This window comes from Nanorana parkeri, unplaced genomic scaffold, assembly GCF_000935625.1.
Source record: "Nanorana parkeri isolate BGI_ZX_2015 unplaced genomic scaffold, ASM93562v1 scaffold508, whole genome shotgun sequence".
NCBI lineage: Eukaryota > Metazoa > Chordata > Amphibia > Anura > Dicroglossidae > Nanorana > Nanorana parkeri.
The window spans coordinates 359,360-377,106 of NW_017306776.1; the positions used below are offsets into that span (position 1 = coordinate 359,360).

The 17,747-nt window shown below is 44.9% G+C and overlaps 1 protein-coding gene across 1 annotated transcript in view; it reads right to left on the reverse strand.

Annotated features, from left to right (window-relative positions):
• Positions 1–10,776, reverse strand: part of MEIOB (meiosis specific with OB domains) — a 20,225-nt gene extending 9,449 nt beyond the window's left edge. The window contains exons 1-7 of the mRNA XM_018561209.1: positions 10,708–10,776; positions 8,380–8,437; positions 6,933–7,064; positions 5,285–5,357; positions 4,239–4,434; positions 2,124–2,224; positions 1,843–1,895 (exon numbers count right to left, since the gene is read on the reverse strand). Coding sequence (XP_018416711.1) covers positions 1,843–1,895; positions 2,124–2,224; positions 4,239–4,434; positions 5,285–5,357; positions 6,933–7,064; positions 8,380–8,437; positions 10,708–10,776 — 682 coding nt within the window. The remainder of the gene's footprint in view (positions 1–1,842; positions 1,896–2,123; positions 2,225–4,238; positions 4,435–5,284; positions 5,358–6,932; positions 7,065–8,379; positions 8,438–10,707) is intronic.
• Positions 10,777–17,747: the final 6,971 nt, after the last annotated feature.

Sequence of the window (17,747 nt, forward strand, 5' to 3'; positions counted from 1 at the left end):
CAGACTGTCCAAAAAAAATTATATTTCTTTTATAATCTTCTCAATACTTAGAGCCCATGTGTGAATCTGCAGCTGTCACATGTCAGCTCTATAGATCGAGAGCTGACAGATCACAAACCACTGATCGCTCAGTTAACAGCCTTCTCCCTGCAGAGAAAGGTGACTGTCGGCCACCGCTCCCCACAGGGATTCCCTCCTCCTTTCTCTGTTCCTCAGTACTCATTAGAGGAACAGACAGGGGAGGGGTGGGTACAGCTGGGTATGGCTCTAGAGAGGCAGGACCAGCTGTCAATCAGGCAGTGGGGTTGAATCCAAACAATATTATTGAGATCCTTCCTAGCTCCAGTGTAGCTCTGCGCTGTCAGCATATAGCAGGCAGTAGCCCGCTATATGTTGAGTTTGGGTCACAGAAGTAAATAAGTAAATCTACTCCTGTGACCCAAAAGAGAAGTAAAGCCAAAAATAGGTTTGGCTTTAGTTCTCTTTTAGGTCATGGACCCACAATAGCCACACTCTGATCCTTCTTATTTACAATCCCAACACATTTCACCAAAACGGTGGCTTCGTCAGGGGGAAAATAATAATGTACCCAACAAAAATGTGAAATTGTTACAAGTCAAGGCACAAAACTTAGCACGCCGGGATTCTTTTGTGGGTCATTTTATTTTTAAATGTAAATATTTCTAGTGCTATACTCATGATGGAACACCTATTGCAGAAATTGAGACTTAATCAACTGGGTTCTCTAAATGTCCTGATTCCCTCCCCATCCCTACAGCTCATGAGATGGCATTTAGGGCAAGATATTGATTAGTCTCTATATACATACAGTATGAGCTGATGAGGGTAAAGGCTATAGTTAAAAAAAAAGAGATAACAGAAAACTGTGTAAATTAAGTCAATGTCAAGTCAAAGTCTTATTAATAAAAAGGTTAAAGCGGAACTCTAGGCACCTCAGAACTTATCTGACTTTCAAAATATGCGCAAACCCAATCACTAAATTCTCATATGTTTTCAAAAGTGATTTCCAATATTTTTGAACCAGCAGCTTTTGTTAAAATAATAGCCGGTGATCCTGTCATGAAGGTCCCTGTTTAGGTACTTCCTGTTATAGGGTGACAACCTTCTGTCTCCAAATGTAGTAGATCCCATTGCACTCCTGACCGGATAAAGCCCAAACGAAAACTGGGGGGATCGGGACCAGATAGTCCCTTCTTCAGGCAAACACACTGTTGTTTGCCTGAAGAAGGGACTGCCTGGTCCCAAAACATCGCTTTGTGTATGTGACATCATGTTCAGTCAATAAAGGAGATTGACTGCCATCTTCAGAGTGTGAGTGACGTTATGGTATTTAACCTTCTGTCTCCCATCTGGGCTCCTGCCTTGTCACCCTGCCACACAGTTTTCTAATGGAGACTACAAGTGGCCATTTAAAGACACATGATGCAAGCTTTATCCACTGTTGCCACCATCATGAAACCTGCTCTGAGAAATGGCATGCACAGCAGCTATCACTGGGGTGTATGTGTGTAGACAAAAAAGTGACTGAAAAGAGGTTGTAGGAGACCAGATGTAATAAAGGATGAAAAAGAAGTGAAAAGTTCTGTGTATATGACGCCCAGCGCTTTAGCAGAAATAGATTTTACTCAGTGAGGGTTTACATCTACTTTAACAACCAATATGTAGGTATGCCTAGCCTATAAATATTTCTGCATTTCTTCACAATCCAAAATGAAATCTGAAAGGGTAACAACACAGAAATAGGTTCAGATATCATCACGGCCATAAAGAAGGCAGCATTCAATCCTAAGAATAAAACTTCAAATGAGTAAGAAAGACTACCTGTTTCTCTTGGCGTCCAGCTTTGTGCCAGCTTAATGGATTCATTATCCCAGCTAAAATTCAACAAAGAGAATCATTTTTTTTTTTTTGTGCTGCAACATTCACTGGTTTTATTACATGCTATAAAATTGTCCAAAATGTAGAAAATGAAATGATCTATACTTTACGCATCCCATGATTCAGTCGCTTGTTTTCCTTTCATTACTGCAATTTCACAATATTGGATTTACAATAGTTCCCCCGGATCAGAAAATGAAATGCGTGTAGTGATGCAAGCTTACCATATCATTGGAAATGAATCAACCGAGTAGTCAAACAGCTTGACCTCACACCTCTGACCTGCTCTTTTGTCCGAAGTAGTAAAAGACTTCACTTCTCCAACCTAGAGGAAATGAAAATGAGTTCTCTAAAATAACAGCCACTATCTTCTTTCAGAGCCCATTCACACCATGTCCGGATCAGATGCGGTACGTTACGTTTTTCTTCCACACCAGATATGCATCCCAATGCATTTTTATGTAATTTTGGGGCTCTGTTCACACCAGTCCAGGAAAAAAATATACTGCATGTCACATTTTTCCTGCACTGGAACGCACCCAAACGCGCCATAAAAGCGCTGCACCGGATTGCAACAGAAGCTATGACATGGAGCAGGAAGAGATTCATTTGCATAATGACATTACCCCCTAAGGCTGGGTTCACACCATTTTCTGGACCAGATCTGGAACATAGTGCATTGCGTTTTTGCCACGATTTTAGAGCGATTTTGCCGTGATTGGAATTTTTTTTTTTTTTAGCTTAAAATGGTCTTACAGGTGTGTTCCAGTGCACTCCATGCATTTTTTATGCGTTTTGATGCATTCCAGACCAGACAAAATAGGACAAGCAGTATTTTTCTGGTCCGGTCTGGAACGGACTGCGCTGGTGGGAACAGAGGACAGATACAGGGATACATTGAGATGCATTTTGGGTCCGGAAACAGTCTGGTCTGGTCTGGAGGTAATCTGTATGTGGTGTGAATGGGCCCTAAAAAATGCACTTTCACAAACGCATCACAAACACACCGCACCGCGTTTGCAGAAACGCGTGCAGACATGGTGTGACAGGGGCCTCAATACATGCACTATATTGCCAATGGTTTGTGGGCTCCTGACCATCACACCTGCCGTGGGCATTAATACAGAGTTGGAGCTCCTTTGTAGCTATAAACCCTTCACTCTCCTAGGAAGGCTTTCCAAAAGGTTTTGGAGTGTGGCTTTGGGAATTTGTATCTTTTTAGCCAATAGATAATTTGTGAGTTCAGGTACGGATGTTTGATGAGAAGACCTGGCTCACAATTGGAGTTTCAATTTATCCAAAAGGTGTTCAATAGGATTGAGGTCAGGGCTCCGTGAAGGCCACTCAAGTTTCTCTACGCCAAACTTTTCAAACCATGTCCTCATGGAGCTGGCTTTGTGCACGGGGGCACAGTCATGCCGCATGAGAAAAGAACGTTCACCAAACTTTTCTCCCAGTGGGCCAAGCTTCATTATCTTGCTATTAGGACTCTCAAAACACCTGAACAATGCCGGCATCCAATCAGATTGTTCAGGTATTTTGAGAGCCAGCTCTAGTGCTGTCCCCCGCAGTAATCCCATGCTGCCACTAGGTGTCCTCAGTCTACCAGGTTAATTGATGCCTAGCGTCACCTAACACAGAAGAATGACAACATACTTGCAGAGAGTGCAGAGCACCTGCAGTCTCAGACCCCGTTCACATTGAGCGATTTATCGCGCGGTAATTCCCGCGATATCGCGGCAATTTACCGCGCGATATCGCTCTCCAATGCTTCTCAATGGGGCAAAGGGTCCTGCTGTCGCGGGTCGTGTGTCGCTACAGCAGGACCCTTTTTGGAGCGGATTTAGCCGCGATTCAAGCTTGCTCAATGCAAGCATTTGCGCGATATCGCGCAAAATGAAAATCGCACGACAATCGCTCAATTTGCGAACCGCTCAATGTGAACGGGGCCTCAGGGGGGCACAACCATGGCCACAGTATAATGATGCAGAGAGAAGCAATTACATCATCACATGGAGAATGGGGGGGGGGCTGTATGGGGGTAGAGATGAGCACTGGGGGGCCATGCACAGAGTAATAAACAACCCAGCAAAACTGATTAGGGTTTTGCCCACTAGTGATCCAGGAAGTGGCACATATACCATTACAATACCACGTACACTACACACATTTAGGCATCGCAGGGAGGTTGTATAACAGGATCATGTGTCAAAGGGATATTCACTCAATTAGGTGCATACGTAAGAATTCTGGATTCTAGGTGATCCCTTTAATTACCTGGAAAACTATCCCATGATCTCTTTCCTTTGCCACACATAATATTTATGACATTAACATACCTGTCTTACTGCTGCAAGAATGTTAATAACTTTCTGGTTCAGGCTTTGTCCATTAGCAACAATGTCCTCCAGTGAATAGTAATCATGTGGGTGCTGAGTGGGGACATGCAGTAATGACAGCAGGGAGTCATCAGTATCCCGGTTGGAGCAAATCTTCACCACAGAATGCACTTCACTTATAAGCAGTTTGTAGCAACTAAAAGAAAAAGGTAGATTTGTTTTTATAGTGCATGTAGCTAAAATCCACGCCATGCTGACCATGTCCTAAATCCGGGCATAGACATTCAAATCCGATTCAATATTAGCATGTAATGAAACCCAGGCCAGGACAAATCTGACCAAAAATTTCATGTAGTTACACTGTGTGTAATTGCGTACATCACTATGGGAGGACGCGGCTGCATGAGGCTACAGGCTGACCCGAGCCTGCACATTCGTGGTCCAGGTGCCCGGACTTGGACGCAGTGTGTTGGCTGCCTTGAACTTCCTGTCCAGTACAAGATCACAAAGGACATACTGTAGAAATCTGCAGCAGCAGTCCATCTACTAGCAGAGTGTATGGAGAAGGGGGAGCAGGGATCAGGGTAGTGCCTTGCCTAGCTGTGTATGTGGGCCTGTGGAGTACAGTTTACTAGCACACACAAGGGTGGCCCCATAAGACCCCTGCAAGGGAAAGGAGCCACATTAAAACATATCAGGACCGGTGCTCACGGGACCAGCTGGTTCTGCAGGAAACTAAAACTTTTAATCATAAAGGAGCAGCATCCATTGTAAGCGATTTCATCAGCATCTGAAATAGCTTAAAAACCTTTTGACTTTAACGTGCAGACCAAACACTCAGATCCATTTTTAACTGCCTTTCAGAGAAAAGACAAATCGGACAGAACTACTCCTGAAATGACAGAGCTGAGAAAAGTGTGATTTAAATAGTGGAGCTGCCATGTAAAGAGACGCTCGTCACATGTTTCCAATCTCTGCCGCTCCTTGGATTGCCGTTAGACCGTAATAGCCTCTTCAAGAATGAATCATGGTAAGTTTATACTAACCCCGGTGTTGAAGGATTAAATTTTTCTTCTTTCTCCAGGTCTTTTGTTTGCACAAGAGGATTCTCAATCATAACTGAAAAGAAATAAAACTGTTGTTTGGAATTCTGCGCATTACAATGAAATGATAAATATAGATGATTAAAACACAACGGAGACAAGGTAACGATGTCCTCATTACATTACGTCTAAACAAAGTTTAAAAAGGGTTTAAGTGTACTTCCACTTTTGAGAAATCCGCACCATATGTTTCTTATGTGATCCCATTCACACAGAATACCTAAACATTATCTAAATAAATATTTCTTACCTTGTTGCTTATTGCCTTGGAGTGGAATCACACACGTATAATTATCTTTATTATATAAATATACGCATAGAAGCAGCTTGTATTGTTCAGAATAACTTTAGGAACAGGTATAGGGACAGATTGGTTTAAAAGAGAACTATGGGGTACCCTTTTTATTCTATAGTTCTCTTTAGAGTCATGGGAGGACATATACTAACATGCTCCAGTGACCCAAAGTTCAGTACATAGCGAGCTAGAGCCAGCTCTATACTTAGAGCGCCACAACCGGGACGGATCCCGACAATACTGTCGAGGTCCACCCACCCAGCTGGCTGATTGACAGCGGGCTCTGCCTATCTAGAGATAGAGCCAGCTGTACCCGCTCCCTCCCCGTCCGTTCCTCCAGTTAGCGCTGGAGGATCGGAGACGGGAGGGGGGAATCCCTGCGTGGAGCGGTGACTGACAGTCCACCTTTTAGAAAAAAATTATAAATGCGCACTTCTTTATAAAAATAAATACATGTGCATGTATTATCTGTTTGCAACGGAGTCGGTAAAGCATTGCAATAATCAAAAAGAACCCATCGCACACCTGGCCGGATAATAGCCTTGAATATCGGGTGGGTGCCAAGCGACCACGGATGCCTCTGCAAATCAGTATAAATGTGAGGAAGTCACTCGCACTCCTGCTCCAATTCAGTCAATATATTATTGACTTCTGTGGTGTCACAACATAGCGACGTTTCCGAACCTGTCCGGTCCCTTCATCAGGCAAACAATGAGTGACCATTATAAAGCATTGCAGCCGCAATCAATGTATGCTTGGTGCAATGCTCTGGCTCCTGCAGACTCCTTCTCCCATAACATGTCTGTACCTTATTGGGGACATTTAGTAACTTGGATGGGAATAAGTATGAATGGACTACCAGTGCAATGATGTCATATGATTATCTGTGAATGGATGGCACGGCTGTGTGGGGGTGGAACCACGCACTGCTGCACCAAATTCAAACATACACCAGCCTGCAGGGAGAAGATCTCCACAATTTAGGTAAGTGGGGAGGGGGGAGTGGCAGGAGGGGGTTGTGGTTTGACCATGTTTCATGTTACATCCTGAATATGGGTGTAACATGAAACATGGTCAAAAAAGTAAACGTAACCTTTAACAGTCTCTTGGGACAGACAGAGTACAAATCTAGTTTACCCCCTGATAATGAACATCTGCCAGCACAGTACAGGTGGAGTTACTTAGGGATATTTCTTTAGAGATTGAATCAAATATAAGCCGACAATCGTGACATTTAATTCAAGTTTGGAACAAAAACGTTGCATTAGAACAAGAAATAGTCATGTGCGGACCTACCACAGTCACCAACCCGGAAGCTTTCAGAAAGAGATTTAATATACTCCTCTCTACCCCAAGACGAGGCGTTGATGAAGGCCGCTGGAGAATCTCTGATGGTGAATCTGAATGTGTACCTTTCAGATCCAAAATCTAAGCAAAATACAAAAAAAAACTGAGTTGTCTTCTGCCTCAGGTGATATTTCGGTGAGTTATTTTGTCAAAGTAATATTAGTGAAAGACTAGAAGTTGGGGTGACAAAGATTGGGAACACTTGGGGGCAGGAGGTTTCTCGAAGCAGAACCTGTGATTTTTTTCATGCAGGGCAAAGCAACAGGTTCAGTTTATAGCTTCTCCCGTGCTGAAGAGCATTCTTGATGGATTCCCAGAACCTACCTTTTCCGCGAGGCATGCGGATGTCAATGGCACCTACAGGAAGTGAGGGCCAAGGTAAGTGTTTGTAGGACTAGTTCACACCAGCGCCAGTGTGTTCCGGCCTGATTCGCTGCTGGAACGCACTGGCTCGCATTCTGGCTGGCTCACTTTGTTTTGGGGCACGAGGGGGCGTGGCGGCGCATAGAAGTCAATGGCACCGCAGCCATGCCCTCCGGCTGCAGTGTGAACGGCCCATCGGCCCATGAAGTGGCACATCTGTGCCTGCGTTCCGGTCAGAGGCAGTCTGAAAAAATGCTGCGTGCACTTTTTTTTCTGACCACACCAGGTAGATCCTCAAATCATCTCTGGATTGGTGCTGACACTGTCCTTCCTTTTGGAGGGGGGCTACTTTTGTTCCCCATGGTCTCTGTGTGTGTTGTAAAGTAGTCACCGCTCCAAGCACGCAACTGTGATAGACTACAATCTCAACTGTAGTTTACGAATTAATATTGAGATTGTAGTCCATCACAGGAGCGAGCTTATAGCGGTGACTACTTTACAACACACACAGGGATACATGGGGAACACAAGTAGCCACCCTCCAGAAGGAAGGACAGAGTCAGCACCAATCCAGAGATTATTTGAGGATCTACAGCCGAGTGATTCACAAATAAGATGCATTGTTGTTAATAATTAAGGTACTTGAATGAATTTTGAAGATTTAACTCCTGCGTTTAGTGACACTTTAAGTTTAAGAATGCACTATTGTGTATTACCCGTCATCTGTCATTCTAGGGGGCACACAACATTTTTCTTTTTTCATGAAAACAATTCTCACAAGCAAACACAAACACTTCTCTACAAACTAGGATAATGCTACAGCAACTTATGTCAGCAATAATGGCACCGCAGAAGCAGGGGAGGTAAATATTACAGATTTTCTCCAAAGAATCAAGTAATTTGTTCACATGAATTAAAATTAATCATGTGTGCCACTTTAATTCCTCCGGCATAAAGAAAAAGCAACAGGAAAGAAAATTCTGACTGACACGCAGGTCTCCGAGAGCTCGAGAAATAATAAAGGAGGCTTAACTTTTTCGGTCTGGAAATCCTTTGACATCTGTTTTCCCAATTACAATGCCCATTATGCTCTGAAAAATAAAAAATGGAATGTTGTACACAAATAAAACACAGATGTAGTTAGAAAATTAGATTTCATGGTCTTAAAAGCCGCTAGTTAGAGTACACGTTTTTTTTTTTTCTGAACGGCAATTAGGCAGCGAGGTTTGCTCCTCGGCACCCAGTAAATCCATTCAATGCCCTGTAAGGGTTTTATGGAAGCCATTATATACCGCAATGCACAAAAGTGGACGTTAGCCGAATGTAATACTAGACTTACCTTCTTTTATTTTTTTTATTTCTTCTCATTTTGCTTAATCATTAAATTGGACAAACTGACTAAACCTCATTGGTGATGGCTTCCTTTAGTGTCTGAATTTCCTGTAACCGTCTTGTAATTTGTACTTGCATGTAAAGTTTTCACATGACATGCCGAATTATTCCATAACATAAAATTCCCTTGTGAAAAGCCGCAGCGTTGCTAGGAATGTATTTAGTGCCATTATATTATTAAGTTCCATTAGGAAACATATATCTGAAGTTCTTGTCTGTCGTGCCGCGGTTGTTAAATGTTGATTTGATGATATATGACTGCATGTAATACAATCGAGAGAGGAATGGCGGCATGATGCACAGCGGGGTGGATTTTGTATGCCATCTGCATGTCTCACCCATTTACCAAGTCAAAAAAATAGAAAAATAGGGTTATTGTAAAAGGCAGGTGAACTGGGGCTGCTAAAGGGCAACTTCAGCTGAAATTGTTTCTTTTGTGTTTGATAAAGTAATTCAAGTAGAACTGAAGACAAAACTTTTTCTTTAGTTTTGGATAGAGTAATGGGGGCGGGTTCAGGGGCGTCCCGAGGATGGGTGTCACCCGGAGCAGAGACCTGGTGACACCCGGCAGTGACATCATCGCACATGCGCGTGACATCACCACACACACGCGCGGTCATCTAATTGACGCCTGCCGGCGGCCATCTTAGTGATGGATGCCGCCAGAGAGAGGAGGGGACGTTCACCTGGAGGGATGAGGTACGCCGCCGTGTCCCCTCCTCTCTCTTGACACTGTCAGGCTCTCGGTCCATGGTCCATGACCGAGTGCCCGACTTTTTACAGGGGGTGAAACTGTCAGTCATTTTGGTGTCACTCGGGTGCGGGCCGATCCCCCACGCACCCCACTTGTGACGCCATTGTTCAGGTGTTTTTACAGCCAGCAGGGCGACTAGCAACATAGTGAAGCTTGGCCCAGTGAGAGATTCCTCCATCCACACAGTTTAGCGGAGATGGAGGAACCTGTTCCCCTTTTTCCATCTGACCATAGAAAATCTGCAGATAATCTATAGGTGTATGGCCAGCTTTACCCTTCCGGCAGCTTGTATGTTGAAACACTACCGCTTTGCTGCTCCCTAGCCGCTGCATGTATCCCCCATTTCTGGATCGGGAGAATACTTGCCTCATGCTGCTCACTGGCTCATACATCATACATACATACATATACCCAAAGGGTCGAATATCTCCTGTGGCCAGGGAGCAGCAAACCATCAGCATTTCAACACACAGAAAGGTAAATATCAAGCTTGTTCTTTTTCAGTCTGTGCATTGTGTATAAGTGACCTTGCAGTGACAGGGTCACTTCATGTCTCAGTCATATCTGATGCAGCAGATGATATCAATCTACTTACTGGAAACGTGAAACGTGCGCACCAAGCTGTCCACGTGAAAGGGCTCTAAATCCGGTTTACAAAAAACTGGCATATCACTAGAATAAAATCTGGCCCAAAAACATTGACAACAACAATGTCTAAACAATGCTGGGGGGTAAATAAACCCCGAGAGAGGCCTTGTTTATGATATGCCATTTTGAAGCAGACAGACACAGTAGGGTTTGGCCTTTTCCACGTCCTTTAACCATGCTCGGGACAGCTAGAGCAGCTCAAATGTTGCCGTCAAGAGAGGAAAATACCAGACGTCCTTCGCTACGTTATGATTTTTTACTCTGCTGAGTCCCAGCAATTATCTATTCAGCGTGCAATCAAGCAGATACAAAAGGGCCTCTCATACGCTGTAACAAAGGCTTGGCTACCGCGAAAGTGTTGGGCCGGGTACCATGACACATCCCTGGACAGCACCCGTGGCATCAGTTTTCATTCCCCCCGCCGTGTAAATAAAGAACATCAACAATCAGAGTATTGTGGTTACAGAAACACTGGGAAGCACGGTGACAATGTGACAATGAGGTCGTTTGTGGTACGGGCTGAAGCGGACGGGACCGGAGGGCGATAACAAAGTCAGTGATACTTACTGGGCGAGAGAGATTAGGGTGCAGGTCGGAAATGTTGACAAAAGCTTGCCGGAAGGTGCACGACGCCATCCTCCAACACGATCTGATAGAGAGGTTACAAAAAGTATACATTCACGAAACATTCAAAGGAACCTGTGTGGTGCATTTGCTTCTGGTCATTATGTCAAATGTTATAACATTTTCACATGTTACACGTCTGCATGGCATATTTTCCTGGTAATATGTCACAATAAAATGTCATGAATAGGGATCAGCTAAAGTGCCCGTGCTCGATTCCACATGGGTATGCACATCTGTACAGCATGCACGCCCATGCAGAAATCTGCTCCTTGAAGGGATAGGTACTGCGTGTAACTGCGAGCAGCTGCCTATACATCCCTATGGGAGGATGTGGCTGCAGGTGGGCTATACGCCGACCTGAACCTGCACATCCATGCAGATCTAAGTGCCCGCATTTGGAGACACGCTGTCAGCGTCCAAGTGGCGGGCATCTGGGCCTGCACAGATGTGCAGGTTCAAGTTGGTGTGTCGTCATGTGCAGCCGCGTCACCTGCAGCCGCGTGCAGTGGCTGCACGCAATTACACGCAGCACCCGTCCCGTTTGGAGGCACACGCAGCAAAGAGGTTGATTGTCCAATGAGCTAACAATCAGAATTGGAGTTTCCTAAACAACCTTGTCAGCTTTCCTTATACTTTCCCTACAGCAGCTTCCAATGAAGTGACGCTATGGCCGCTCTTTTACCCCCCTTTCCTTTTATAGTGGCTTATTATCCAGAAGCCCCCTTACTGGCCCTTGCAAGCATGCTGGCCATGCAGTGCATTATGGGTTAAAAAAGTTCTTAACATAAATTTGCTGGGACTGCGAACATCAAACTTGTAGGATATGCCTCGTAGCCATGGTAGCATCGAATTCCAACTCCCATCCCTATATTGGAAGAGATTTGTAGGTGTTTTCAGTGGCGGTGTCACCCAGTGAGGGTGCCATGCATGTGTTATGGCGTCTATTGTCCTGGCAGGATCAGGTATGTCGCCGGGTCCCCCGCTCTCCCTCGTGCCGCTGTTGGGCTTTTGGACAGAGTGCCCGACTTTTAAGAGGGGGTGACACCAAAATGACTGTCACTCTTATTGGCGTCACCCTCTCTGATGGTGTCTAGGGTTGACACCTGTCCAGCATTCACCCGGACAGTCCGGGTTTTGAATACTGTGTCTGGGTTTCATGGCAGCAGAAACTCGGACATAAGATGTCAGGCAGACAGGGGCAACTAACATTAAGATTAGGGCCACTGGCCCCCCCACTGAAAATAGTCTCAACTGTGATATTTACATATGAATGGGCGGAGCTATTTACATATGAATAAGCCGCTACTCATTCTCCTAGAAAAATGTCTGCGTGCCGCTAGACTGTTCAGGTTTCGCTTGAAGACAAGGTGGCAACCCTAATGGTGTCACATGGTGTAGGCTGCACCCCCAGCACCCCCCTTGTGACGCCACTGGGTGTTTTTTCCAAAGGCCATCAGTATTTCACATTCTTGCTGAAGGTTTGCTGCTAGAAACTAAATCAGGGCTCCTGCTCACCAAATACATTGGAAAATGCACTCTAGTCACACCTGGTGCTTTAAAATGGCACTGGACTACCCATCCCAGCGCTGTTTAAAAAAGGCGTCCGGTCTAAGTGGGGCCCCCAGGACAGCCGGGACCCAGCGCTAACCCCCGGGATCTGAAAGGAAGAGCTCATGGACTTCCACAGCTAGCTCCAAAGAAGTGAGCCGTAGAAACGAATGTAAACAAAATGCTTCCACATACTCAATTTCTGGGTGGCCCCGCCCCTAATTATGCGGGAACCACCCATTGAGTTAATACCATTTTCAATAAGGGTGATGCTGTGATCCCGGGACACAACCCAGGACACAGCATCAATGGAACAGAGACAGGAGATACGGGACTATCCCAGCCAATCCATTAGTGGGACTGTTTCCTGCTAACAAGGGACACCTGGGAGCTCAGGCAGGAAGTGAGGGAGAATCTCTGCAATAGGGTCATAACAGGTATTGCACTTTATTACTGACTGTATCCATGTTGGAAATGTCCCCTCACTTCTTTTTCTGTTCATTCTAGTCTTTCCCCATTTTACCAAAAAAGGTGTTTTATTGCAGTCTGAGCCCACTGTAGAGATTTCACCTCACTTCCTGTCCTGACAGGAAGCGAGGGACTATCACTATCACTTCCTGTCCTGACAGGAAGTGAGTACTATCACCCCAGTGGGGACACTGCCAGCACTATAACCATGACAATGCCGCTATTACTTCCCCTTTTCACTGGAAAAAGGATCTTGTTGCAGTTTAAACTGTAGAGATTTCCCATCGCTTCCTGTCTCAACAGGAAGTGAGAGAAAAGCTGCATAGCGGTGACACAGAAAATAATAAAAACTATACAACTGGTCCAATTCTTCCTTAATTAAAAAAAAAAAATGTTGGTTAGAGAAAGGGGGAGGGGGGGCATGTCTCCAGGCTTTGGGTTTGTGTTGATTACATCAGTTTGAGTCTTTCTTGAGATCACTCAGAATTCATTGACTGGAGCATTTGACCTGCTTCTGACCTGCTGCAAGCAGGTTTTGCAATCCCGTAGACTTGTATGGGAATGCAAAATCTGCTGAAGGGACAAAAGTGTGCGGACTCAGGCCCTTCCTCTTCTTTATTTTCTTGCAAAGTTGGTTATATTATAAAACTGAAGGATAAAAAAATTCCAACATTAATATAAATCCCCTGTGCCTTACAGAGAACGTATACACTTTGTAAACAGGCCTAGGAAAAACAAAATATCCCATCACTTCATAGTGGGGTTACCCGGCCCTCTCGCTGCAACAGGAACCACAAGGCCCAGCCTGCTCCCCCAAGGTACTGATATTCCTCATCGGGTGGGGCACATAATAACCAGCTGTACTCCTTGTTGCTGAGCATGTCCCCTGTACAGACACGTCACCTATTCCACATAAAATGTCCGCCTGACAGGAAATGTCTCTGCGCTCTGCCCCTGTCTGGGTGACAGGATTCTCCTCAGGTGTGTCTCCTTCTGGAAGGTCCCGCCCCAGTTCTCAGGCCCTCCCACCTCTGCAGCAATTGTCATGTGACCTAAGTATCCCACAACATCCCTGTCCGGCAAGTGTCATGTGACCTGACTCTCTCCCAACCTGCCTCAGGGCCTCCCACCTCTTCAGAAAGTGTCATGTGACCTAACTATCCTGCAATTTGTCTCAGGCCTCCCACGTCTGCAGCAAGTGTCATGTGATCTGACTAGCCCCCAAACTACTTCAGACGGTGACCCTCCTACCTCTGCAGTAGCAAGTGCCATGTGACCTACTTAACCCCCTCCCCAACCTCCAACCCTCACCCTGCCTCAGGCACTCTTACCTACGGTATGAAGCATGTGACCTGACTATCCCCCCACCCTGCCTCAGACCCTCCTACCTCTGCAGCAAGTGACATGTGACCTGACTATCCCCAATTTGTCTTAGGCCCTCCTACTTCTGCAGCAAGTGTCATGTGACATGACTATCCCGCACCATGCCCCAAGACCCTCCTACCTCTGCAGCTAGTGTCACTCTGCCTCAGTACTTCCCACCACTGCAGCAAATGTCATGTGACCCAACTATCCCCTGCCCTGCCCCAGTACTTCCTATCTCTGCAGCAAGTGACATGTGACCAGACTATTCCCTACCCTCCCTTATTATGGCCACTAGATGGAGCTAAGGGGCATAAGAATAAAAATAGAACTATGGGGTAACATATGCTAACGTCCCCCCGTGGCCCAAAGCTCAGTATATAGCGAGCTATTGCCCTCTATATACTGAGAGCGCCACAGCTGGGATGGATCCCGGCAATACTGTGGAGATCCACCAAGCTGACCAATTGACAGCGGGCTCTGCCTATCTAGAGGCAGAGCCAGCTGTGCCCGCCCCCTCCCCGTCCGTTCCTCCAGTTAGCGCTGGAGGATCGGAGACGGGAGGGGGGAATCCCTGCGTGGAGCGGTGACTGACAGTCCACCTTTTAGAAAAAAATTATAAATGCGCACTTCTTTATAAAAATAAATACATGTGCATGTATTATCTGTTTGCAACGGAGTCGGTAAAGCATTGCAATAATCAAAAAGAAACCATCGCACACCTGACCGGATAATAGCCTGACAGGCACCGCTCTCTGCAGGGAGACGATCGGGAAGTGAGCAAGCAACAGTATGTGTTTGCTCACTTCCCGATCAACAGAGCCCACCTGTGAGAGTTTCCATGTCACAGGTCGGCTCTAACTATGAGGATGAGTGGAAATCACTCACCTCATAGTTCTCCTTTAAGTATTTCTTCATCATGCTCCTTGGCACCATCTAGTGGCCATAATGCAGTATTACGTTACATTAAATTCCACCTGAGGAGAAAATATAATAAGAACCTTTGTTTTTGCATCAGAGATGGGCAGGCCGAATAGCCCAGTGAATTGTTTATAAACACACCCCTTATGGTTCACATCTATATTAGATAAGACGCTGAGTAAAATGATTAATTAATACATATAAGAAGGCTGTGAGCTCCAGAACAAATTCCTTGACCTTTACCAGGGAAAAGGTTAGAAGAACAATGCTGTATTTCAGCGCGATGATGTGTATTATATTAGGATTCTAAGGGCGGCCTATAGGCCAGCACCTGTATGCAGACCTATGACATGTCAATCAGTAGACTGATGACAAACCAACAGCTGTGACGCTGACAGCCATTCTCCTACCATGAAGAGCACTATCTGTGTACGTAATACTGCTAGTTAGGCCAGAGTGTTTACTGCAGAGCCTATAAAGCCCCCAAAACATCCGTGTGGGAGATCCTTCTGCTTAATTTATATGCATCCAGGGAAAGGGTCACAATGTACAATAATCATAAATGTGAACTTGGAGGCAAACAAACAATAAAAGGGTCATCGTTAGTAATGTGAGCAAAGCTTTTGGTATACACAACCTGCCAAACTTTGTGAGTAGATGGTACCCAGAGCCAATTATTACAATCCCTGAAATTGCAGTAAAAATCCCCATATTTTGGCAAAATGCATTGGAGTCAATGAGAAAGGCAAAGTTATGGCTGATTTGCTTTCTCTGGTTCCTCCCTTACTACCTCATCCACATCCTAATTAAATTAAGAATTGAAAACCTTTTTGCTTTTATTACATCATTTATTTTGCCTCCTATGATGTCATCACTGGGTTTCTCTGCTTCTCTATGCAATGCTGGCATGTTGTGGATGATGGGAGGGGCTGACATGTAGATTTTGTTTCATTCCGAATGGATATTCGTACGAATCTCTGGATTGCAGGCCAATCAGATTAATTTATTTTTGTGCTGTTGGGGGTTGCATCGCAGTGACGGTCATGTGACTTCTTGTTGTGGATAGTTTCCGAAACCTGAAATCAAAAAAATGAAAGAAATAAAAATCCGAACAGATAGGACATTTTTTGCGGGGGTTACTGTACATACCTTCCTGAAAACATTGCTGTCCTTGTGACAAAACGTTCATACGACACATTTCTTCAGTGCGCATCCTGTATCCTCATTGATGTGAGTGCCCCCATTCACAGCCATTTCAGCACCCAGTCTTCAGGGGTATAGGATTGTGGTGGAATATTCACTGGACTTGCATTTTAGGAATGTCGTGTAAAATTGCTCCTGCATTTTATGAATGGCATGTAAAATCGTGCCTCCACTTTATGAATGGCATGTAAAATTGTACCAGCATTTTCTAAATGACTTGTAAAAACACACCTCCACTTTATGAATGGCATATAAAATCGTGCCTGCATTTCATGAATGACATGTAAAAATGCACCGCCACTTTATGAATGGCACATAAAATCGTGCCTGTACTTTATGAATGGCATGTAAAAATGCACATCAACTTTATGAATGGCGTATAAAATCGTGCCTGCACTTTATGAATAAGACGTAAAAACGCACCTCCACTTTATGAATAGCACATAAAATCATGCCTGTACTTTATGAATGGCACATAAAAATGCACCTCCACTTTATGAATGGCACATAAAATTGTGCCTGTACTTTATGAATGGCATATAAAATCTTTATGAATGGCACGTAAATACGCACCTCCACCTTATGAATGGCACATAAAATCATGCCTGTACTTTATGAATGGCATGTAAAAATGCACATCAACTTTATGAATGGCGTATAAAATCGTGCCTGCACTTTATGAATAAGACGTAAAAACGCACCTCCACTTTATGAATGGCACATAAAATCGTGCCTGCACTTGATGAATGGCATGTAAAAACGCACATCAACTTCATGAATGGCATATAAAATCGTGCCTGTACTTTATGAATGGCATGTAAAAACGCACATCAACTTCATGAATGGCATATAAAATTGTGCCTGTACTTTATGAATGGCATGTAAAATTGTGCCAGCATGGCATGTAAAATAAATGGAAAATGGAAATTCTGATTCGGACACATTCGGGTGCATTGGGATTCTGAAATTCGCATGTGTCCGTAGGAAAGTTGCAGTGTGGGGTAATACCGCGGTGCCCGTGAAATAGCGTTCTCCGTTTGAAACCGGCTCCATAGATGTGTCTCCAGGGGACCCGAACATTTTTAGAGCTGCAATTTTCATAATCCGGACCTTTCTTCTTTATCTTCCTCATCACATCCAGATGGATGGCGCGGAATGATTCCGCAGCACTGTCATTGCATTTCCCGAACCCGCCGCGGGCCATTCAAACATTGTCGTGGCGTAATGGCCGACGCTGACACACGAGCTCGGTGGGAAATCAGCGGTGATGACTGAGTAATGGAGATGTTTGAAACGGCAGCGTTACAGGTGCTGAGGCAGTGAAAGAGGCCCGCATTGTATGTGGGGTCATTTCATTTCAAGGGCCCATTCACCGAGCTGCTGAGTGCTCCATTGTGCCCGTCTCTCATCGCCGGTTAGTGTGGCAGCAGCACGGCGATGAAAGCGCAGAAGGTGGTACGGAGATCTTATTTAAAGTG